The sequence below is a fragment of the Leptidea sinapis genome, chromosome 8 (assembly GCF_905404315.1).
Source record: "Leptidea sinapis chromosome 8, ilLepSina1.1, whole genome shotgun sequence".
Taxonomy (NCBI): Eukaryota; Metazoa; Arthropoda; class Insecta; order Lepidoptera; family Pieridae; genus Leptidea; species Leptidea sinapis.
The window spans coordinates 5177450-5204509 of NC_066272.1; the positions used below are offsets into that span (position 1 = coordinate 5177450).

General features: G+C 33.1%; 1 protein-coding gene across 1 annotated transcript; it reads left to right on the forward strand.

The window, feature by feature from the left end:
* Positions 1 to 235: 235 nt before the first annotated feature.
* LOC126965779 (neogenin-like) lies at positions 236 to 27060 on the forward strand. The gene is made up of 15 exons (XM_050809541.1): positions 236 to 504; positions 11660 to 11852; positions 12582 to 12685; positions 12838 to 12991; positions 13258 to 13462; positions 13601 to 13784; positions 13873 to 14321; positions 14407 to 14689; positions 14766 to 14881; positions 15198 to 15409; positions 15824 to 15978; positions 17861 to 17989; positions 20222 to 20370; positions 20991 to 21353; positions 22968 to 27060. Exons 1-15 carry the CDS (start codon positions 378 to 380, stop codon positions 22995 to 22997), a joined length of 2853 nt encoding a protein of 950 aa, XP_050665498.1. The 5' UTR covers positions 236 to 377; the 3' UTR covers positions 22998 to 27060.

Sequence of the window (27060 nt, forward strand, 5' to 3'; positions counted from 1 at the left end):
TATAGAAAAACATCGTAACCAGAGACTCAAAGTGAGAAACAGTTCCATCTTCTAATCACTAAACCTGGACTATCGTTAAACAATAACATTCCCAACCCAACGATTAAGTAATTAAAATTACATATCAGTTGTTTATTTACGTTAAGATCAACGATACGGCGCCGTAGAATGTAGATTCCCCCCATTTAAGAGTAAACAGATGAGGGAGGGAGCCGATACGATAGTAGAACGTAAGCCGTGTAACGGTTTGGTCGTGTCGAGAACGTTTAGAACGCAATGTTTGCGCGGGAAAAAGTTTTGACACTTCCAGCATATTGTGTTTACGTTTTTTGAATTATTGTCTGTGGGTGATTAAAATGTGAATTTTGTTGGTGTGCATGATTCGTGTGTGTGGCAGTATGGTGGATTACGGTGGGAATGGTTGTGATAGTGTCAATGGAAAGACTCAATTTGTCTGGTTCGTTTTTGTGCATTTGTTGCTCATCGGATTGAATGGAACTAATGGTGAGCTTTTTGTTAACAAACCTTTTCTACCTGTGGCTTATGAATAATTGACTAACTTTAAGTACATAAATATGATGTTCGATTTTTTAATTTTGTTTCTTTTTGAAAAGTGTCTTTACCTTAAGTCGATATTTAAAAAACAAAACCTATTTTCTTTTGATCTATGGCGAATATTGCAGAAACAACGTATGATGATCTTATTTTTATCAATCTATCATTTTTATTTTCTTTTGCTATTTATTTTAAAGCAGTATCTACTTTCTCTATTAAACCTATTCCCTTACTGTGGAATTTATATTTTTTTGTGAACTCTCTCATTAATGGACGATGACTACTTGATGGTAGCCGATAGGTGATTACCCCTACCTAATGCCGAAACGTGAAATACGAACTTAAAGATTCATACATTTGAGAATGTGGTTTATTGCCCTGTTGGGTTTTATTAGTTATGTATTTCTACTAGGTGGTATATACTGGACTAGCAAACCATACACATCCAGATCTGAAAATCAATGGAACGTCTCCAATAGCATCGGACCCACAACCCGTTCTTAGGAAGCTTTATAGAAAGATGTGTATACCACTTATCATGTGTTCGTATGAAAAAATAAACACAATATAATACTCTTAGGTAAACCTTTTAGTAGAATTCCGTATCAGCTTCTAAGAGCATCTAGGAATTAGTAGCATAAAATAAGAAAGCTACCAAACTGGTTTTGTTTAGGAATTGATAATTGAAATGACAAACATTTCTTGTAAGATTCTACATTCCACATTGTCACTGTTGTGCCTCATTTAAAAAAGAGTGAATGAATCATAGCAAAATATTTAATAATTAAAATTAAACATAACTCTTGCTAATCTTTGGCACCCCACAATAATTTACTGCAAAAATGGTGATTTTAATAAAACACTCCATATATATATAAATCAAAAAATCGTCACTTTTTGCTCTTAATAGTGATTTTCATTATTGTAACACTAGAAATAAGGGATTGCTTGTAACTAATTCTAGTAGGCTTCATAAGATACATAATAGCTTTAAGGGTAAATGTATACACTTTTATAACAAAGTGCCAGCCACTGTTCAGGCATTATCTGTTAATAAATTTTAATGTTTTATTAAAAAATGGCTCTGTCGTAAATCCTACTACTCCACAGCTGAATATCTAAGTGATCCGACAGCCTGGGACTAGATTATGATTATTTTATAGCAATAGCATTGAAAGTAAAATATTCTATATTTGATTAAAAAAGAGCGCAAAAGAAAGAATGCTGGGAGAATTTCTTGCGCCGCTTTTTCTCTCTCAGAGCGCCATTTGTTTCCGAAGCGGTATTAGTGTCTAGTATATTAGAAATGACATCAAAAAGAATTTTAAAGGAATCAATTTTGAGAAATTAAATGCCTTTTATGCGTTTAAATATTCTATGTACACTATTTTAATGTTTATGTAAATTCTGACTGTGATTCTATTAAACTTGGAATAAAACCTTGTGGCAGACAGATACAGGCGAGGCTGTAATATAATCCTGGTAACCCCTTGAATACGCAGCCCCAATTAACAGTTCAAAAATGAATGCTACAAGCACACTTAACTCTCTGGATTTTGTGTGACTCTATTTTTTAATATCGTTATACATAGTCTCCGTTTTATCAAATAATGATAAAATATTATCTTTAATATTTTCCAGTAATGTGTAAGTGTAGCTGTTGAAATTACTGGGCAAATGAGACTTAATATCTTATGTCTCAAAGTGACGAGCGCAGATGTAGTGCCGCTCAAAATTTTTGGGTTTTTCAACGTCCTGCTCGTCTCGTCCCTTATTTTCACAATAAAAATAGTAATGTTTAACTGGGAGTGCTCAGAGAAGGTGTTCGGGTTGATATTAGCAGCCGAATTCCATTAAATTTCGTCAAAATGCAAAATTCCATCCATCTGGCATTCTATAACCGTGCGATTTGCGAGAAATTTCTTGCCTCATGCAGCTACTTTGTAGAATCAATTAATGGCTTCAGTTTCCCGAACCGATGCAACGCAGTGAACTTCAAGATTAGAGAATACTCCCAACTTAACGGCTGGCAACGCATCTCTTGACCACTGTTTCGGATGTTTGCCCCTTTTTTGTATAAAAATATATTAATTGCTGATCATCTGAAGTGAACTGTGAACGACGCGCCGCGGCAGTCTCTCACCCAGCAGGCGTCGGTTCTATCTTATAACCAAATACTTTTTCAATTTCCGAATTCATACTCGTATGTAGGTTTATTCGACGCTCTTACAGATAAAGACAGATAATATTGGATACCACACCTGAAGGAAAACATTCCTGCGAATTAATTCTTAGATGGTATTTCTATGTCAATACGGGACGTGACAAGCAGGATGTTCAGCTGATTGTAATTAATAAGCCCTGCCCAATACAATGCAGTGCGCGCTTAGGATTCTTGCTTCACGGCAGAAATCTAGGCGCCGTTGTGGTACCCATAGTCTATCTGGCATCCTGTGCAAAGGAGCCTCCCACTGGTATTTATTAATTCATAAAAAAAATGTTATAACTATATTGAATACATGATTACGTTAAATTAAAGCTATGGGGAAGTGTACCAAGAATACTGGCAGCATCTCCGCGTTGGATAGATAGGCTGATCCGTTGTCCAAAATATCTGCCAGTGGTTGGGTTTCCAGGTTCATAGGTTTTTTCATTCATTGGTTATGTATGAAGTTGACTAACTGGCTCTGGTCATCGTAGTAGTGATGTTCAAAAGGACTTGAAACCAGGTCCATTTTTCCAAATTTCGTAATTTTCCAATTTGTCCAAATTTCGTAAATATTTCATGAATATACTACCCACTAATAGACGTGGATTGGGTGACGTCCAAATTTTCCATCAATCGCGTATTTGTTAGTTAAGGCTATATATACAGCAGGATGTTTTTTTATCTCCCGAATTTTTAAACTCGAAATGTCTTGTTAAATATCTAAAGTGCAAATAAAATTTCCTATTATATTGTGGAGCAGTTATTGCAAGTGTAAGTATTGACTGTCTGACAGGACAACGATATATTTAAGTTAGTACATTTACTTACTTAAACATATACAAATGCTATAGCAACCTCCATATTCATCACATAAATGTTTGAACCTACCGGGATTTGAACCCGAGACCTTTAGCTCATTAGTAGTAACTGACCCTCAGTTACTACTAATGAGCTAATGGGGCTATATGGGTCGTCTAACAATGATTCCCATATGAAACTGAGTTGATCACCATATAAAAATATACATTAAATTGATTATTTTTTTGTGGACAACTCGCGCTTGACTATAAAAAAATTGTTTTTTTAGAAAAAGCGAAAATGGTTCCTAAGTCACTTTTTCTCTTCTGTATCTCTTCTGAATTCGGATATCCCCACACTGTTCCAGTAACAACTAACACACTGTATATTCGTGTGGTCTTAACAATGTTAGTTATCTAAGATGAAGAGTTGTAGGTTCAATACATTTGTTATTCAACTTAGAACCGAATACTTAAATAAAGTTAATTAAATGTACATTATAACTTATATAAGTTCACGATTTTTGCAGGATGCCCGAAAATACTACATATTATACTCTACCTACAAAGGTAAATCGAAACGTCTGTAGTATCCACAAACTCTATGGCTATATGTTATGAATTAAAAAAAATATTATTATGCTTATAAAAGTTTTTTTTTTTGTTTCAACTCGTTTTAATAAACGTTTCATGTACGTGTAATAAACACGAACATGATTCTTAAAACTGAAAAGTCAAATGCGTTTTTAACACTTCATCTATCCTTCACCATATACACTTAAGCAAAATAGGAAAACTAAATGTCTTTTCGCGACCTAAAAATTAGTGTCATGCGGAACATTTTATTGCACAAGAAATATATAATTGTTAACTATTACTTCCCCGGGATTAGTGCGCTTAACAGGAAACATTGGTTATAATCAAAAATAAAACAATCACTTAAAATAATGATTCATTTAATTTCGTGGCAGGAAAATCTCTGTTAACAATGTATCTACATAAAGTGTAGATTGATATTCAACAGACAGTTATTACAAACTATGGGAGTATTTTTAGAATTTGTTGATAGAGGGTATACTTTGACTTATTGGGGTAACCCATGGATAAGCAATGGGAATTACTTATAATCCGCTGTCTATTTTAAACTTAAGCTAATAGACAGCTTGAAATAAGATTATTTATCCAATTGTTGTGAGCCTTCTTGAGTATAATTCCACTAAGATTCGCCTTCAATGAACTCGACACGTGTTTCACCTCTACACGAGGAATCCTTAGGAGATGTTGGACTAGCCACATTCTATTATGAGACTGCAAGAAGTATTTTACATTTATATTTTAAAAAATAAATGAGATACAAATAATGGTGATATTGATCTTATTTGAAAATAATTTTGATTTAGGATTTAAAAGGAAAAAAGTCGAGAAAGTGTGAATGGAAAAATATCATGAAGATTTCCTGTTAAAGCATGATTTATCTCTACATCACAATATTCTTATAAAATTTAACTAGGACATAGAGAAATATCATTTGAAAAATTACGGTTGGAATTGGACTTTTAGGCTGAGGCTTTTATCTAAAACTTTGATAAGTGTTGTTTGTATTTCCCTGTTGGATGAGTTGTATTTTCCCTTTTTTTTCGATGTTTTATCCTAAACCAAAATTATTTTCAAATCAGATCAATGTCATCATCATTTGTGTCTCCTTGCTTTATTTTTTATTTTTATTTTTTTAAGTGCAAGAGTACTTTAAGAAATGTTTAAAAGGGCTCAATCATATAGGTCACAAACAGAGGCTAAGTATACAAATCCCACAATAATAAACGAAAAAAGTTAAACTTAGAATAATTCCTGCATTCAGTTTCCGACATGTTGTTACGATTAAAAAAAATAAATTTGAAAACAAAATTTATAAACGATGCGGGACTCGAATCGTTCCGTGCGAGCACTCTTCCACTGAGCCAACAGTTCGAGTGACGTATCGTTCATAAATCTTGATATGTGTTTTTCAACTCTCAGGTTCATCTACACGTTCTACTTTACAGTTGATAACCTGCTTAACCCCAATACTTGTATATTAGGAAATTGACACTTGATATATGGCTCTTGCAAATCTAAACAATTTATTTTTTTTAAGTGATAATCCTCTCTTTTAAAAATTAAGCATTCGGGAGATTGAGTGTAATGATGAGATGAGATGTATGTATAGTTTAATAAGAAGTTCAATTAAATTCAGAAAATTTTGCGTTAGTCTTACGTGTTTGCATAACAGGCTTTGCTCCTTTTTATACGCTATATATTAGCTTCACCTATATGTTTGTATGTTTGTAACCGACTTCTTTGGCCGCGATTTTGACCCACTTTAAACGGCTAGATTTCGTTTGTAGATTTATCGAGGACCGATGACATTACACTAATTTGACTAAACAATGAAAAATAAATAACAGTTAAAAAAATAAAAAGCACGCTTTTTATAAAATTCAACTAAAAAATAGAAAATAAATTAAAATTGAAAATAGTGTAAATAAAATATATTTTATTGTAAAAAAAGAGTGGGGTGCTTTTTAAGATATTATTAAAATAAAAATTCTTCTACGTGCGTGCGTACAAATTATTTATTAGTTTAATATACCTACTGGTTGGACACTTAAATTCTATTCAGTTCTTAATAAAAGGCATAAAAGGCATTTATTTTCTCAAAATTGATTCCTTTAGAATTCTTTTTGATGTCATTTCTTATACTACTAGATACTAATACCGCTTCGGAAACAAATGGCGCTCTGAGAGAGAAGAAGCGGCGCAAGAAACTCTCCCAGCATTCTTTTTTTATGCGCTCTTTTCAATAAAAATATACAATATTGTACAGTCGCTATAAAATAATCACAATCTAGTCCCAGGCTGTCCGATCATTTAGATATTCAGCAGTGGAGTAATAGAATTTACGACAGAGCCATTTTTTTATAAAACATTTAAATTTATTTATACATAATGCCTGAACTAATAAGTTTGTTTACTGTCTTTGTCTTAAATGATGTAAACATCGCTTTATTAAATCGTAGCTCGTTCCCGGTACACTTCGATTGACTTTAAAAAAATCTACCAATACGTTCCAACGCTTACCACATACAGATATACAAAATTTCATGTGAATTTTAAACGGCACTAACATAGTTATGTTCGTCGGAGTGGCCATGTTCCCTTTATATTTGTGCAGTGTTTCATTTCATTTTTTTTTATGAAAATAAGACATGAGACGAGCAGGACGTTCACCTGATGGTTATTGATACGCCCTACCCATTACAATTCAGTGCCGCTCAGGATTCTTTAAAAACCCAAAAATTCTGAGCGGCACTACAATTACGCTCGTCACCTTGAGACAAGATGTTAAGTCTCAGTTGTGGTACCCATAATCGAGCCGGCTTCCTATGCAAAGGAGCCTCTCACTGGTAGGTAAATGCTTACGATTCTCAAGTTTTGGGTGAACATACACATACATCCTCTTTTATATACCTACTATATACATTAAAGATTTATCGTAGGTACTTCTTTTGTGGAGTTATTATTTTAACTTTGGATGCAAGACTTAAGCGTAGTGCATGAGAATTCATTGAAATAACAGAAGTATTATTATTTTAAACTCATTATCCGCCAAACATTTCCTCGCAAGACAACCGCACCATAAAAGGCGACCGAAAAGTTGCTCCTTAATCCATTCTTATCGTAGACATTGACAAATGATTTCACTTACGCTAAGAATACTATCAGATAATAGTTTTTCATACGTCGCATTGAAAGATCGCTTAATCATAATAATATTAATATACTTATGTTGAATTGAGAAAATAGTAAAATTTGGAGACAATAAAAACAATTGAAAAGAGAAGTTGTTTTGTATTAATCGTTAACTTCAAAAATTCAGTTATCATATTATTCATATTTGTGAATAGACCAATAACTTTAACTAAAAATTTAATGAATGGAAAAGGTATTCAAATTTGTTGTTTTTTCATCCGTTTGTTTTAATGAGAAAAAGTGAATTTATTTAATTAAGCGTTATTTTGTAAAAATCTAAAACTATCCAAATATTGTGAATTTTCTTGAGTCTCGTGCCAGAATTTGGCCAGTCAAAATCTCCTGAGGATGCCTCATATAGAGGCGAAACACGTGTCGAATTGGTTAAAGACAAATTTAGCAGAATTTATACTAAAGAAAACTTATAACATTTGGATGAGAAAAAGTGATTTCGGTTGACTGTGCTACGGTGATCGGTGACCTACGAAAGACAATTAACACTAGTTGATGCTGTGATAAGCTAGCAGGCATCCTGTGCAAAGGAGGTTCCCACTCGATTCAGTTTTATGAACACTTTTTAAGGCTGCTATCCGAAGAAATCGCCAAAATAGCGCATAATTGAAACCATTTCTTGACGGTATATATAAAGCTTATATTTTTACAAAAAACAAATATATATCTACAGCATATGAGAAGAAAATTTATTTTTTCATTACATTTCTATTTTTTATAGACAGTGCAAGAAAATCACCAAAATACCCCTAACTTTTACAATTGGAGTCATGTTAATCATTCAATGTAGATAAAAATTGTACGAAAATTTATTAATTGTATATCAATACTATTTAAAATGACATAAATTTATTAGTTTTGTAAAGAAAATTTTATTATGTTTGTAATAAATTTAAAATGCTTGTAATTCCAAATTTAAACTATGTCGATCTTGTACGGAAGAGGTATCTAGTTCCGTTCGATTTCTCAAGGCCGTTGGCTCGGTCCCGATTCTTAATTTAAATTATTTTAAAAACTCTTTATAAAATTATCTATTTTACGTTCCATAATTTTATGTTAAACTTAAATTTTATGTAATTTCAGTTGTGTCCACTTTTCTTTATGTGTTTGATGAATTTAAATTAGAACCCAAGTTCACTTAAATAATCCTGTACTTGTCATAAAAAGGCATTTTATGTCTCAAAATTGTTTCCTTTAGAATTATTTTTGATGTCATTTCTAATACTACTAGCGCTTCGAAAACAAATGGCCCTCTGAGAGAGACGAAGCGGGTCAAGAAATTTTCCCAGCATTCTTTTTTTAGTAAAATATACAATATTGTATTGTCACTGTTATTGCTTTAAAATAATCATTATTCTAGTGCCAGGCTGTCAGATCACTTAGATATTCAGCTGTGGAGTAGTGGAGAATTTACAACAGAGCCATTTTTTAATAAAATGTTTAAATTTATTTATAGATAATGCCTGAACAGTGGCTGTGACTTTATTAAAAAAGTGTATAAATTTACCTTTAAAGCTATTTATATATATTTATCTATTATGAATCATTAGGTAACAGTTTTGTCCTGATATCTGTTATTGTAGCTAATTGTAAATAAATAAATAGATCCGGTTAAGTTTCACTGTGCCTCGATATAATATAACACGTATATTTGGGTGCAGCTTAGTTTAAGCCTAATTGAATAAAATTTTTTTGATTTTGACTTTGATAGATTTGACTGAAATTTCGCAGAAAGAAGTCAAAACATGTCGCCCGGACATCACGACCTCTAGATTTTGAATAGTTAGCAGCCATGTCAATATTAATATCCGGATGACAGAGCCTTGCTCGGATTTTTAAGAATGTACAAAACTTAACCAAAAAAAATTTAATAGGTCATCTGGAATCGAACCGGGGTGTTTTGCTTTCCGGATCACCCAATGTCCCATCTGAGCTATTATAAAGTATTCTAACGTTATTGTAGCTATTTCTCATCAAAACACGGAAAAAACGAATTTTTTTAAAATTGGAACCTAACATCATCGCCCCGGAAATCCCCTGTATACTAAATTATATGAAAATCATTGGAGCCGTTGCCGAGATTCGGATTATATATATACAAGAATTGCTCATTTAAAGATATAAAATTTGTTGAATATTCTTACGGTGTGAATTGCATCTCTTGGTGTGCACATTCAATGTTTGTAGTGTGTATCAAACAAGGACATAAAGCTAAGGCAAGTATAGTATACAGCTACCGTCTTCTTAATGAGCGTAAGGAATTTATGATACCCTTCTAAGTGCTCTGCCGTAAACTACTACAGTTTAAAAGCCATAACGATAACTATACCACACGTAACATCAGGTTGTATGTACAAGCCGAAATAAAACAAATAAAATTTCTATTATCACTCTTATGTTAACGATATAACATTCATAATTGAATATAAACATATTTCTTATGGGTGGCACTGTTCGTTCAATAATTAAAAGTAGCTTCGGGCCAATTAACGAAATGTAGTTCGGGTGAATTGCTGTGTTAACAAAACAATGGTTCTCTTTTACTTTTTAACTTCGGTTTAATTAATGTTTATTGCTATGTTAGTAGAACAGTTTTTGTGCTAACCAAAAGTCAGTTTTTAACCACCTCTTCCATCTAGTGTGTCTTGATTACCACAAAAGCATACGAATTATAGATTTTCCAAATTAATACCCTGTCCTTCAAATATTAAATGTTGTATGATATGCTATACATACTATAATTCTTTCTTTAAATTGTAAGCTGGTTACTATTTACGTAATATACTTTTTTTAGTCCTACATAATTTTGTTTTAATTATTTTATCTTTAATATTTAACGCTCTTTGGTTGTATTATGGTTTCATTGTTGTCAAAGAAAACGTAGAAATGTAAATAAACTTCGATGAAATATGTTAGAAATTCTAAGAAATAACTACATATCTCGCAAAGAATACTATTACACATAATAACACACATATATAACTAATAAGCATTCAAGAAAAATATTTATCATATACTAAAGACATTCTGATGTGAAAGCATAATATATTACTGGAACATATTCAACAAAGGTATTGATAGATCAAATAAACATTCATCTATGAAACAATCTGTAATGGCAGATTGCTCCTTTCAGTAGAACCATTACCAAAATTATCGAAAAAAAAAAATCAGGCAGTGTCTATAAATTGGAGTTGTACCATCTTGCGCTTAATACTTACTATATGATAAGAATTTTGCTCATATTAATATCTTTGCTTCTCGTGTGGCATCATTCGAGTGACGAATCGTCATAAAATCTTGTATGCTTGTTGGCTCAGTTGGAAGAGCACTGGCACGGAACGCGAGAGGTCGTGGGTTCCAGTCACGCATTGTTCTTTTGTTTTTTCAAATTTTATTTGTCCTGTATCCTAGAAGTAAGGCTTATTACTTTAAAAACATAACAATTTGTTTAGTAAGTTATATCATCAAGTACTATAGCTATATTATTATTTCTACAGAGCATTGATCTTTCGTGCACGAAGCGTACAAAAAGTGAGTTGTGTCAAGATAATGCGTTTATTGTAGGAGTGTTATCTCGACAGTGACATGTATTAATAAAGGACAACTACCGCGCTTGACCGAAACGTTTGATATCAAAATAAAGGGGATCATTTATCTCTATTTTTTGTAATATCCGTTTAATATTAAGTAGTAAATATTACCGTATGGTGAAATGAGTTTTCTAAAAAACATTTGTAACGAATACAAACTGAATAGATTAAGTTAAGGAGGATTAACAATTTTTCTGTTTTATCTAGATACTAGTTACTGACCGCGACGTCGTCTCTCTGCATGTAATTGTCCCAAACCATTGTTAATCTACATGCAAAATTTGAATTAAATCTATTCCGTAAGAAGTATTCTATCTAGTCACAATTTTATTATATGTATAGATTACCTATTTTCATTTTGATAAGGATCCATACATTACGTTATTCGTCGTAAAATTTTTATATTGTTATTACATGACCATTCACGTAGAAAAAACAACTGTTTGTGATTTCCCATTCATCCTTTTTTATTTCGACGTGAGTACTAAACGTATAATTAAATCAAATTCACTATTTCATATTATTAGCACCCATTATTAAGTGATTGATATTATACTCAAGATGGAGACTAACAAGAAAGACAGAAGAAAATAATATTGAAGGTCAAATAACATGGGTCATTCGTGCCAAATAAAATATATTTCCTTTACAATTACAGTATTTCATAGTTATGTATACATAAGTTACCAATTTTCTTACAACAGCACAAAATCGAGCGCCTCGCATCAAAGAGCATCCATCAAATACGGTGTCTGGTCGAAGTGAGCCGGCGACTCTCAGATGCGTCGTTGAAGGTCGACCAAAACCGGCTGTGCAGTGGTACAAAGATGGCTCACCATTGCCTCCAGCGGAAGACGGACACAGAGTTCTCTTAGAAGATGGGTTGTTATTTCTTAGGTAAAATTCTGTTTATCATAATATATGGGCTAGCACGTCACTTCATATCACATATCAATAGTGGGCTGACTATCAATTATTATTTAATAAATCATTGAGAGCAAAATTTAAAGAAATAAACATCTTGACTGTTGCCTCTCAATATATTCTTGACAATGTTATGTGTACATAGGCACATAAGTGAATTTTATAGAAGCTGTCATAACCATAATATTAACATCAGGAAGAAACATAAACTAAATGCTTACTACTCGGCTAAGTCGAGTTAATAAATATTAGTGTGGCGATGTTTATGCTTCAGCAACAAGATCATAGAATATTTTCAAAACAAAGTATTACGAAATTCAAAAGAATTGTTAACAAACGTTTTGTGTGGTTAAAAGTTACACTGATATAAATGACTTTCTTAATGATACCACAGATCGGGAATGGAGCGAACCCCCTCAGACTATTAAATAGTAAATTTTATTGTACGATTTTACATTGTAACCACATTTTTATTAAAAAAAACCGCTGAGTTTCTTGCGCCCGTTCTTCTTAGGTCTGAGGCATACTTTTTAGAATGAGTGGAATGAAGTTTTACGCCAATGGCTTACGAGGACCGAATAAAACTGGGCCTTATATGTGTATAAATACTTTTTCTAGGTTTTGTAAATCTATCAATTAAGCGTTAACATATTTATGATTAACAAGAAAAATTATATAACTAAATGCTTAAATTTTTATTAGGGTTAATCGCGGGAAAAAGGAGAGTGACGAAGGAGTTTATTGGTGTGTTGCCCGTAATGTAGCTGGAGAGGCAGCCAGCCACAATGCAACCTTAAATGTTGCTGGTAAGTTGCTTTCATGAATACATACACAAATATTACCAAAATTGTCGGAAATATAGCTAGTATACGCAATGCTGAACTTTGTAATTTTTATATTCTGGTTCTTGTTGACGGTGATGACATATGGTAACTTTAGCAATATTTATTTATTTTAGTTCTTCGGGATGAGTTCAGAATAGAGCCACGAGATGTACAAGTTGCTGCTGGTGAGCCAGCAGTTTTAGAATGTGGGCCTCCACGTGGTGTCCCAGAAGCTTCTGTGCAATGGGTGAAAGATGGCCAACCGTATGAAATAGAAGTTAATGGAAGGTTGGTCGAGTGATACATACAGTTAAACTTCATAATGAATAATTTCCGATAAGAATATAATAAGATAAATTTTAATGTAAAATAATTTGTTTATAATGAAAAAGTGAACTGATAACACAGAGATAACTAAAAAATTATTTAGCTAAGCTACATATTTGTCGTTGGAGACCCCTTAATTATTATCGAAACAGAAGATTTATAAACATGTTTAAATTAAATTAATGTCATATAATTTGCGTTAACTAACAAATTATACTTTGTTTAAGGGTGACAATAACGGAAAGTGGAAGCTTAAGAATCTTGGAGACACTACCAAACGATAGCGGACTATTCAGATGCATAGCATCAAATATAGCCGGAGAACGACAGTCTAGAGCTGCGGCATTAATAGTATTAAGACGACCCCACTTTGTCGTTAAACCTAGCAATATAACAGCATTAGTTGGTCAAAACGTTGAATTTAACTGTCAGGTAAAATAGATTTTCAATTAAGCTCACAATATATGAAAACCACAGTTTAAATTGTTTGTTTAATCAGCTATTGATTTAACATATTTGCTGAACGAAATTCAATGTTTGTTAGATTAAATGAAACGAGTTTTATTTTAGAGTTACGATGCTAGTGTTAAAATAACATGGGTTAAAGAGGATGGTACATTGCCGTCACATGCGACAGTGATCCGAGGACTATTAAAGTTGGAACAGGTGTCTGCAAGCGATGCCGGTGTCTATTCCTGCCGAGCTGATAGCCATACGGGCACTAGCATAGCCGTTGCTACCCTGACTGTTTATTGTAAGCACTAATATTATTATTTCATTCGCTTTATGACTGATATTTACGATATCTGTGAGAGCTATTTTAATACGGCCATCTGTTTCAGCGTTGCCATACTTCACAGAGATACCGTCTAATTTGACCGCATGGGAGGGAGATGTGGTCTCTATTCCTTGTGAAGCAAAAGGATTACCGACGCCAACTACGTTTTGGATTTTAGAAGGGATTGAAGACAGCTTGCTTTTTCCTCAATGTACTAAAAGCAATTCTAGCTTATTATATTTAGATGGAGTAAAAGTAGAACACGGTGGAAGAGTTATTTGTGTAGCAGTCAATGCTGCTGGCAGTATGATGCAAGAGGCTTATCTAAACGTTCTACGAAAAAGTAATGCATTAAAGCTCTCTTCAAATGATGAATTTGGCTTAAATTATGACCAACAGAATCTCATGACGGAATATGAATTTGTTCAAGCAAGAAAATATCTGCAACAGAATGTTTTAGTGCTTAAGCGTGTGGAAACTTTGTCGTCTACTTCACTGAAAGTTGTCTGGGATGTTAGTGTTTACTTTATATTTATTACAATAGTATAACAATGGCTGTAAAGTTTATGGAGTTTTATAAACCTATATGTATTTACAGGTGCTAACAGATTATAATGAGTATCTGGAGGGTGTTAAGATTTGGTACAATGGAACATCTTTAAACTGGCGCAACAGTAGTGAAGATTTTATAATATTGAATTCATCTCAAGTGGACAGATGTTCTAATGGATCACTCACAAATGTTGATAATAGTGGTTCCTCAAGCTACACACTATCCGGTTTAAAACCTTTTACCGAGTATGATGTATTTCTGATGCCTTTTTATAAAATGCTTCTCGGAAAACCATCTAATTCAATGGCAGGATATACAGATGAAGATGGTATGTCGAATTCACACTGTTGTAGATTAATCATTAGTAGTTTTTGTAATTTAATTACCGTGAATAATTGTTTTAGTGCCATCCCACCCTCCTCTCAGTGTCACGGCTGGGGTAATAAATGCAACGTCGGCATGGATACGATGGGAAACGCCACCTGCAGACACGTGGAATGGGGAACTTACCGGTTATTTGGTGAGAACCTCATTACTTTTTACAGTGCAACAATAGTTCGTGACTATGCAAAATCGTAACTGCTGCGTAGCATGCCTCTCAGTTTCCAATACTGTCGCATAAATAATGGTTACTAGAATTTATTTTAATATTCTATTTTGGAACACGGGAAATGTTATTGATCCCATTCTTAACAGTAAAACAGCTTCAATAGCTCCCTTTGTAACCATCTATTGTGTGAGTGGGTAGTTTTATTTAATGAACTAACAACATCGGTTGCTCTTTTATCTTATATTATATCTTTTTTGTCATTAAGTATATCTTCTTTAAATAATAGATTGAAATACGGGTTGGTGGGACCAACTCTGGCCGCGTGGTCGGTCAGATGTCACTCGGAGCGCGCACCCGTGCCGCAGCGGCCAGTTCCCTGCGGGCGGGCGGCCGGTACATAGCGCGCGCTGCAGCAGTCACCCGTCGTGGACACGGGCCGTTCAGCGCTCCTGCTCACATACACATGCTGCCCACACAGTCGCAGCGACACTACGTGCAGTGAGTATCACAGTAGTACTTGTATACGTGGGCAGATGTCACCCGTGCCGCAGCGGCGAGTTCATTTGCGGTACATAGCGCATGATTGCAGCGACAATACGTACAGTGAGAATAGTATCAATATACTTTTACCTATGTTTTAAAAATGAAGTCCTAATTTTTAATGTATGATACGCAGCACAAAACAATTACTCAGAGAGAATATAATATGATAAAATCACTACGGTTAACTGTTAAATGTTGACTTTTGAAATGCATAAATCAAGACAGCTCACGTAGTATTATCAATAGAAATAAATAAATCACAATATTAACAAATAATAGCAATAAATGTAGACGTTTTCCCGAGCAAAACGTTTGGTAACATAACATCGAGTGTGTTGAATGTTCAAATGATAGATTTATTGGCTTTAGGACGGAACCTCCTCACGATTCCACGATTCCGCACATTTTACACGAAACGTGGCTACTGGCGCTTGGCTTGACATTATTCTCGGTGATCGTAATCGGGGTTGTCAGCATTTACTACATCAGGCGTCGAAATGGCATTCAGCGGAAAAAGGCCACAGGTATGTATATTGTGTTTCTAAACGTCAAATGTTATCGCTAGTTTTAATATTTGAAAATAATTTACCATCAATTCAATTAAAGAGTAGACTAGGATAGAATAACAGATTCACCAAGAAGAAAAAGTGTAGCCTGGCCTGCACACTGTTTGAGAAGTTGACCGAAGTTGAGGAAAGTGAATATAAATCCCGCTGAGTTTCTTGCGCCCATTCTTCTCAGGTCTGAGGCAGTCTCTTTTGAATGGGTGGTAGTTTTTGACGTTCAATAAGTGATTTTAAATCCTATTTTGAATAAAAATATTTGAATTTGAAGTGCAATCTCGGGCGATTTCCTAATTTGTTGGCATAGACTTGGGATACATACATTTGATGTCATTTCTAATAAACTAGATACTGCTACCGCTACAAACAACGCTCTGAGAGAGAAGATGCGGCGCAAGAAACTCTCCCAGCATTCTTTTTAATAAAATATACAATATTGTACTCTCATTGCTATTGCTATAAAATGATCTTTATCTAGTCCCAGGCTGTTCGATCACTTAGATATTCAGCTGTGGAGTAGTAGGATTTACAACAGAGACATTTTTTTATATTTTTTTTTTGTTATTTATAAATAATGGCTGAACAGTGGCTGGCACTTTATAATAAAATTGTATGCATTTACCCTTAAAGCTATTATGTATCTTATGATGCCTACTAGAATTACTTACAAGCAATCCCTTATTTCTTGTCTTATAATAATGAAAATCACTATTAAGATTAAAAAGGTGACGATTTTTGTGAAATAGCTTTGGAAACCACCCAAGCAGTGTAGAGGCACGATAAATAGTAACAGAATTATTCTTTTTGAACTTCTTTGAATTTGAATGTCAATGTAAGGTGTAAAAAAATGTTTTAAGTTAAGACTTCTTTACGCGCGCATGGTGTCACGCTCGGCTGTAACGTTCGGGTATAGTCGGTTTGAGTCGACTAAGGGGAGGCGATCAGTCACAGAAAAATTTCCAAGAGTACTTTATACACAAATTCTGTATAGTGTAAATGTGTAATTAATTACACCATGAATACAGTAAAATAACCTTTGAAGTTTTCAATTGTACTCTGTTGTCTTTAGCATATTATATAATTTTTGGAAGTTATTCTTCTTTTGGGCAGATTGTTTTTACGATGTGCACGCACACCGTCACGCAAATTCGACACCCTGTCACACACGTTAGTACACGTGTACACGTGGTATCATACTTAAGTTACCAAGCCTTTTGTAAATCATATGTCTACTGAACCACAGTCAATGAACGAGAAATAAATAAATTAAAATATATAATTTCAATTTATATACAATTTCTCTCCAGTTGTATCTAAATTATTAGGCAGCATAATAATATTTCCATTGGTTTTATTTAATACCTTTTTTACTACAATATTATTTTTGCTAAAAACGTAAAATAGCACGAGGAATAATTATTTTTGAGGATTTTTGTTTTATTATGCCAAAGAAGAATAACTCCTTGCGTAGGTACATAAGTAAACACATGTAAATAAACCAGTGGGAGGCTCCTTTGCATAGGATGCTGGCTAGATTATGGGTACCACAACGGCGCTATTTCTGCCGTGAAGCAGTGCAAACATTACTGTGTTTCGGTCTGAAGGGTGCCGTAGCTAGTGAAATTACTGGGAAAATGAGACTTAACATCTTATGTCTCAAGGTGACGAGCGCAGTTGTAGTGCCGCTCAGAATTTTTGGGTTTTTCAAAAATCCTGAGCGGCACTGTCTTGTAATGGGCAGGGCGTATCAATTACCATCAGCTGAATGTCCTGCTCGTCTCGTCCCTTATTTTCATTTAAAAAAAATACTTTTTTTCTATATTTCTGTTCTTTTGCATCAAAGGTCAGTCAATCGTAACAGCCCAACAGTGTCTCTTGAACAAGGATACGATCTGGTTGAGGGACCGTCCTGTATTCGCATCACCAGATCCAGCTCTGGACATTAACAGCTGTCATCAAAGTCTTTTGCAATGTGAGTATCTATGGTAAATTTTACTTACAAGATAACTCTAACTAAAAATGCATAAGTAAATCTTGATTTTAGCTTAGATAACTTATACGTCTAGATACAGCCTCTTGCTGTTAGAAACTAATGAAAACATTCCAGGTTTATTACTTTAGTGTGCGTGACAAGTTACGTCTTACACTCGCGATTTGTATGTCACATTGGGCTAGTGTGCGTGCATTCTTTAAAGTAAAGGTTAACTGAGAGCCTCAATTTTTTATCTTTAAATCTCTCCAGTTAATAAATTTATCATGTTTAGTTATGACTTCGATAAAGCATTTTGTCCAACATTGAATTTAAATTTAATACTTGTATTACTTATTCATGTAATTAATTAAATATTTAGTAAGTAAGTAAGTAATCTAGTAAGTATTTAGTATTATTGTATATGATTAAAAATTCACTGCCATTCTATTTAATAAATATTCATTATATCACTAAAAGCACTCCTAAGTCTTGCCTTAGATGTAGCTCACCATTTACAGTCAAACATGTTTTGTTCGAATGTGCTAGTTATATTTCTGAAAGACAAATGTTTAACCTAAGTAGTGATAGATACCTAATATTAAGTGATTCTGATATGTATTGTAATATTCTACGATTCCTCAAATTTTGTAATCTTTTTAGTTTGATATAATTATTGTATTTGTGTTCGTGGTCGCTGATAACCTTGTTGTTCTAAGCGACCTTAAATAAAGGAGAAAAAAAAAATATTCAAAATTGCTACCTATTGCTTTCAGTTTAAAACAAAATTTAAAGAATCAAGTCTTATAATAAATGTAAATTAAATCGATGCTGATATAATTTTAAATTTTGATCAATAATTCATTTCATTGAACCAAACGCAGCTGAACAATTAATAAATATTTATACATATATGGAATGTACATTTAAAAACAATTTATTAATTGAAATGATAAAATTAATCTTCAAACAAGAAGCAAATGTTATTCAATTTGTCAGTATTAATTGCCTCTATCAATTAAAAGCTATGTGTGTTATTTTATTGCTTAGAAGTGGCTCAAGGCCTAATAAATAGTAAACTAGGCTTTAGTAAGGTTTTACAACGCAAAAACTTCAACTAACAATAATTAATCTTCAAGATTCGTTTTAAAATTGGTAGCCGCAGATGTAAAAATAAGTTTGGAAAAATCCAAAATTACACGCCTCATTATCTCATTTTCGACAATAGTCTAATGTTAGGAAAAAATATAAAATATGATAATATAATGTGTAGATAGATGTACAAAAAACAATAACTTTAACGATCAATTTCCGCGCCACATACTCCGAAGACACATGTACGTACAGAAAAGATTATTTTTAATAGTATGTTCTTTGATTAACGCGAGTGTTACATATTTAAATAAAACACTTTTAAAGGATTAAAACGTGTGTAATTGTAACGGTTTTACATTAAATGTTTGTGTTAAAGTTACATTTTTATTTTAGTTAACCCAACGTTTCAAGACCTTTCCAGATCTCGTCAGTCCCCCTGAAAACGAGATACAATTACACGCGTTTTAATCCCTTAAAAGTGTTTTATTTTTAATGTTATTATGTGCTATGTTAAACAGAATAATTGATATTCAAATGTATTTTATTTACCTTCAGAATATTTGACTTGATATAAGTGTACTCATATTAACCTGTAATAAATGAAAAATATCAATTCAAGTTTCGACAAAATTGCTTTTTTTTTATATGTCGAGATTATCTACTACTTACTACTTCTAGCTTCACTTATGTGGCGTGCAATATCGGATTGAATATTAATATTGGACTAGGCATTTTTTTAATATTTGCTAAAAACACAAATAAATTTGAAAACAAAAATTATGAATGGTTGGTTCAGTCGGAACAGCACTCGCATGGAAAGCGATAGTTAACCACGGGTTCGAGTCCTGCATCGTTCGTAAATTTTCAAATCAAGGAAGTGATGGTTATCACTTTAAAAACATAACAAATTGTTTAGATTTGTTGAATAATAATGCAGAAGTAAGTGATATTTATTTCGTATTTTAAAAGAGTTAGGAAGCAATATGACCTGAATTCAACTCAAATATTACAACAAGAGGATTATCGCAAAATGGAAAGATGCGATATACTATTATTATATAAATTTTCAGTTTTACCTTTACCCTGCTGAATGAAGAAAGAAAAAATTTACAATGGCTTAAATAATTTTCTTTCTCATAGCTGGCCAGTCGACGAACATCCTGAACATTGAGCCAGAGTACTGTCTCCCTCAGAACTCTATTCAAGGAGTAGATTCCTCGAGTGCAGACAGAATGAAACGTCTCGAGCCGTACGCCTCAAGCGCTATTTACACAGAACTCAATTTCAAGGTACTGTGATAAGCATGGGAATACCGTTGTTAGTTTAAGATAACTTCTTTTGCAATCGTGTTTGTACTTGTACAACTTTTCACATAGAGTTTTTTTGTAATTATTTATCTATCTGTGCCTTGATAGTGGACAGCTGATATAGATAAGTTTTGATTAGTTTTATTATATTTATTGAGAGCGACTGTGATTGATAAGATCCATTTTTCAAATATATTTCATGAATCACATAACTATATATTCTAACTTCTTTTTAAATTAATTCATCTATTGTTAGGTTACCCAAAAAAGTAGAAACGTTGATATTGTGTACTTGTTTAAAAATAACAATAAAAAAGTATTTTTTTAACGAAAGCTTCTTTCCAGAAAGTCTTAAATATTAAGTAATGCTAATTTTTTTCCGATTTAGTTCGTTTGGTTGCTTTAGAACAAAACACGGAATGCGTAGGGACCGTAATACGCGGATTGTAAAATCCAGCCTTAAAAGTCAAATTTGAAAATGGATCTTCAATTAATTGGTACAGCTAACAGAAAACTATGCTTGTAGACCTGTTTACAGATCTTAGTTAAGCTCCACTCCAAACCTGCTTTCGTTAAAAAAAATATCATTTTCTTTAATTTAGGACGGCCACGACATGGGAGAAACAAATTGCCCCGAACGAAGATCCCACAACAGCATCGTTCGCTCGTGCAACGGAAGCATTCAGTATTCGAACGAATGCTCGACTTGCCACAGCTCATCGAGCCGGTCGACGAAGGACTATCGGGAGGTTAATCACGACGACTGCGGATCCTGTCGCTCGGGATCGAGAAGTCGACACGACAGGAAACCGTGTCCGAATGATTTAGAGTACGATTATCCGCAGTGGCACTGGCTCGGCCGGGAGAATAGTTTCAAAATTCCCATTCAGCGGCATTCGAACGCGCGGTCAGAGCAGAGCTGTCAAATAAATCTGTGTGATATATTGCCGCCGCCACCGTATGAGGTTAGTGCTTGTAATTTTTGTGATGTCTTCTTTTACATTCAGCATTGGCAATAAATTAAACGTTCTTGCTTTTTGTTCGCTTAATTTATTTAAAACTGCATGCCCAGTGGTGAACTTTATCACACTTTGCTAACATCTTGATACCTCCATTTAAAATCCAATACCATGTGAATAATTCTACTGTTACAAACTTAAATAAAACTCTTTTAAAGGATTAAAACGTGTGTAATTGTAATTCGACTCCCCCTGAAAAAGGGCATCTGGAAAGTTCTTGAAACGCCGGGTTAACTAAAATAATAATAAAGCGCGTATAGCTTAGAGGCCAGCAACGCTCCTGTGATTCCTCTGGTGTTGCAAGAGATTGTGGGTGGCGGTGATCTCTTAACACCAGGTGACCCGTCCGCTCGTTTGTCCTCCTATCCCATAAAAAAATGTAACTTTTGTAAAATCTAATGTAAAAAAAGACACAGTTACAATAACATTTAAAAGTGTTTTATTACATTCTACTGCTTACAAATTATGACATTTTTTGTGGCAAATCAAGTGTTATTAACACAAATAGTGTGTGTTTAAATTTTAACTGCATGTCCAAAACTCAATATGACCAAGATTTTTTTTACATTTGATGTGTAATGTACATTTTCATTACATTTACATTTGATTCAATACAGATTATCAAATTATATGTAAATGCAACAATAGTACCGCCTATTTATTTTTATCTTTGTAACATTTTTGTTTTAAATCAAGTGCTGTCATTTTTTGATAGTAGAGTTTATTTTAATCGCATGTTTTATTTCTATGATGAAATCTCATGTTAAGATTAACATCTATTCAAAATACGAATATTAAAATCATTTGCTTGTTGTAAAGTTTGTAGCGATAGCCATGGCAGTATTTTTTTTAATTTCTCACGTAACAACGTTCAGTTCAATTCAGTAAAGCAAAGTCTTATTTTACTTTTTGTGACTGTGTGTATTACTATAAAAAACGCTTGTAAGAAATCCCTCAAGGCCAATCGCGGTGTGTTGATTTTGAATAGAATCGAAGCGGTACAATAAGGTTTACTCGACATTTTTTTCATTATCAACAAAAGTAACAATAAACACTAAAGTTGATTTAAAAAATATAAAAAGCGACGCAAAAAATTCGCTCGCTTTGAGTCACTTGTATGACAATTTTATCGTAATCTGAATGCTCAAAATTTTGATCCATCTTAATTACATTTGAGAGAAGAGTTAAATTAAGATTTTTTTAAATAATAATTATTAATTAATTAATTTAGTAGGAAGTCCACCTTGTATACAATATGTTCCCTTATAGTAAATTTACACATTAATAACTTATATTATCTAACATTGTATACCCCATTTACGGGCTAACTCGACATTATAACACAATTAATTAAAATACATGTACTTAATAACAATATTAAAGAAAGACAATTTCCTTGTTTATTTAATATATAAAGTACTTTGTAAAGTACACAAAAATATAAAAACATAGAAATTAAGAAAATAAAGCAACCATTATCAAAAAGCAAACACGAATTATATTATTTAATTTAATTACTATTTATTATCACTGTGATACTGACCAATAACTTTTTTACAGAGTCCAGAGGCCAAGAGTCAAATGAAATGATTGAACAATACGTAGTCAATTTGAAACGTGAAGCAATAATGACATATATATCATTTTAAATTATGATAAGTAGTTAACAAACTGAACTTTAGATTTAATTGAGTAGAGCTGTTATCGTACTGAATCGATGTCTTATGTATATTGGGCTAAAAGTAGCTGTAACGTATCTGAATCATTAATATTATGGTATTTTTTACTCTTTGATATTGTTCGAAACATTTTTAGAACTTTGCCGTTTTTTGAATTTTGTGAAATTGCTAATAATGATTTCATTATTAGTACATTAACAGTATAAAACTTGATATAGTGAAGCATGGCATTATTTATGTATCGAGATCTTATCACAGTATCACCATATACTAATATCAAACATTCGCTGCCCCTTGTTTATTGTGGAATACATAACTCATTGGTGCGTGTTATTTTTTCAAAACACCGACGTACTCATATTTAGAGTATTGATTGCATTTGATTGCATATATCAAATAAATGAAACCACAAGTAATACTAATCGATAGAAGTATAACGAAAATTAATTATTTCATTAAAAACTTTAAGTTGAAAAAGTGAAATTTTCAAACAAAATATATATTTAAATAATTGAAGTAAAACTAGACATTCCGTTTTGGGCCAATGTATGGTCGCCACTTGGCGATTCCTAGCCAGCACTGGTAACCAACAATATAGTGTCGGTATTTCGAGCACACATCAAAGGATCTTAGCGCACCTCATAAAAAGTGTTTTAACTAGCCGGCAAAAATAGTTTTGGTTCATAGTATCCAAAACTATGTCAACATATTATATGATATTATTTCAGAATGATTCAAACATAAATAACAAGAGGTTTACCTAGTTTTGTTCCAATAAATACTAACCCCCTTATTCATAATAGTCTGCTAACTTAAAGCATTGCTAATTGTCAGTCTGTCTTCTTCTATTGACCTCAGTCAGAATGAGAAATAACACTCTGTAGCGACTGTTTTAAGTTAGCGGACATTTATGAATAAGGGGGTTAGTCAATAACGAATATGAAGTGCAAGTTAACGTAATAATAAAAGGAATATATATTATATTTTAATATTTTTGAGTCAGCATCATAGTCTATTATGTCCGGCGTGCGTAAGCCTCGCTAGTGTAACAGGGGACATGGGACATAATATACACATCCCTCACACATATTACTCCACAAAGATACAAGTGCTCAATCAGTGGAGGACTTCAATGGGAGTATCAAATTTAAATAGTAATATTTTAAGAAATACAATTCTCTACGTCATCACTTCAACAAAACAAAAATTATAGCAAAAGAGATGTTGCTCCTAGAACGGTATTATAGCAATAAAAAAAGTGTGTGTGTACTTTATGTATGCACGGAAGAAGTTATACTTCTTTGGCGTAACAAAGCAAAAATCCTTAAAATTACCTTTGTAGTAAGAACAGTATTGTAAAAATCTTGCAAAGATGGCTCTGACAATTAATTATGAACTTGAACCCTTTGCCTGTCCTAATAATGAATGAAGAAACCAAAAAAAAAAACGAATGTCGCAAACGTCAGAAAATTTTAGGAACCAACTTCACCCTGTTACTTTTGTTTTACAGTGATGCGCGCGCATATTAAAATTTCACTCTCATAATTGTTTCATAACGCGCCTAAAGAAGTATAACTTGAATAAAAAATAAAATTAACTTAAATAACTATAGAAAACTTGAAATCCAATAATGTTTAAATTAAACCCCATAACTATATCAGCAGAACATACAAAGGGCAAATGCCAAACCATCTCTATACATATAACAAAATTCACTTACAAGGAAAAAAAACACTAATCTATCATCAGTGGCTTTGTCACTTATATTCTTGACTATGTTTCACGCCAAATAACGGAATAAACAGATATCTATTGATAAATTCCACAATAATCAATATTAAAAGTCAGTCATGCCTTCATCTTTTTAAAAAGTATTATAAGTATATAAACTATAACTTTGACAACAAATCACCGGTTATTTATGATCAATGACCACGTAGTAGTTTATAGACCATTCACTTCTTCAATATTAATACAAAATAAATATGCAATATATCTCTCATGCCAATAATGTGGCTATTAATTTTAATAATTCATATATACAGTAGACAGCGCTTGTAATGTAGATATATTGTATATCGTAATTAATTCCTAATTCTAGTCAACCTGTCTAGACTAGGTACATGTTAAAATATAATTATACCCGCTAGAATTAAATCAGTTGTCATGTAGTAATTGGCTCTGCTAGTTCCTTATTTCCAACGTCTGTTTAACTGAATGCAAAAAACGGTCATATTCGGACTCGCATACGAAAGTTGAATATATTGAACCATTTTACAGGATATAAGACTGATACAGTGTTATAACTTGTAAAAGTGAAAATTTCTTAGTAAGCGGCGTCATAAACTAACGCCCCGTAAAATTGTCGAAACATTATCGTTTTACAATATCACTATAGTGTATCCGTGACATTACAATGTCACTAAAACCAGGCCGTTAAATTGTAAGAAATGAAGTTGATTGACAATATACCGGCTAATTATCACTAGTGATATTATAATATCACGGCGTTGACAATATACATACGATAATATATATCCTTTTTTTACCCGTTTGAGCATCTGCTGGTTTGATCGTGCTATCCGATAAAAATATTATAATTAAAGACGTTCAAACTAGAGTAATAAACATAACCTGTTGTCATGCGTTGCCTAACAGCAAGAGGCTCTATATAGACGTATAAATATATCAGCTGTTACATACAACTTCCTCCGCATTTACTACTCTATCTATTTTATGGAATTGAATTGAATGGAGTATTGGAACTAGTACGGATGTCTCATGTGGTAAAATTTTCGTATTAATTGTGTGTAAATTGATGGTATATGCTATTTATAAAAACGGCTTTACTCACGTTCAGGTACCGACTAGTTTCAGACCATTCGGAGGTCTTTCATCAGGGTGAGTGTATTTAGTGGTTTCACGATTACATCCCGTCCGTATTACTTCTGCACATACCGTGCTCGTTATCACCATCGGCGCACCCCGCGCCCCCCGCCTTGTACAGCCGCGCACTACGAGCACAAATCCGCAGTATGAGACGGGACCAAAGAGTATAATAATATATAAGGAAATGAGAGCCCTCTCTACGCATTTTGAGCTGTCTATTTGAAATCTAGCGCCATCTGGAGATTGGCCCCGAGATTAACTATTATAAGCACCAATTTATGAAATTCATTTTTCATGTTGCGACGCAATTAAATAACTAATTCTACTTTTTAATGTAGGTATTGCAATTTTTAACCATGTTGATGCGCGTAGAGTTAGTTATTTAATTTTGTCACAACATAGAACATAAAGGATAGATATAGTAGTGCAAATATGCAAAATGGAACACGAGAGCTACATACATGCAAACGCTAGAACTAGCCGCCATTTTATGACAAGTGCGCAGTGCCAGTGACACAAATAAAGAAAAGTTGAAAGGTTTCAAAGCAAGTAACAGCTGACAAAGCTTTCTTTTTCGGGCCAACTAACAGATGGCACTACAGTCTTCTGAAAACGTCACTTTAAGGCGTCTGTCCCACCCCTGGGCGGGACGTTACCGCGAACCCACTACACTCACACTGATGAAGGACTTCCGAAATTCCGAATGGTCTATCTCAATTTCTCGCGAAAGTTTAAATAATTTTATCGGATATGATTCTAAACTTAACTAATTTTAATTAACTACTATCTACTATTTTGTACGTTGTATAAGTTACTAGCAAGAGTCAATGTGTTATATTATGTATTTAAAATTCATGTTGTTTAATTTCACCACTGCCATATATTACGTAGATTTAACGAATTAGTTGTATAAAATTTGACTGTGATATTTATTGTATATTAAAATTTGTGTAGTGTAAGCTTACGGTATCTAGGGGATCTTATATTAAAATATGATTAAACTATTTGTAAATTTTTTGTTTGCCACTCAAATATTTTCGGAGCCAGTTGTTTTGTTTAAAATCGAAATAAACGTAGCTTCTATA

What these genes read in the sequence shown, in the direction of transcription:
- LOC126965779 (XM_050809541.1), top strand. Translation starts at nt 378, where the DNA reads ATGATTCGTGTGTGTGGCAGTATGGTGGATTACGGTGGGAATGGTTGT. An exon ending in CGGATTGAATGGAACTAATG is followed by an intron (nt 505 to 11,659) that starts GTGAGCTTTTTG and finishes TTCTTACAACAG; the next exon opens with CACAAAATCGAGCGCCTCGC. An exon ending in CACTGAAAGTTGTCTGGGAT is followed by an intron (nt 14,322 to 14,406) that starts GTTAGTGTTTAC and finishes ATGTATTTACAG; the next exon opens with GTGCTAACAGATTATAATGA.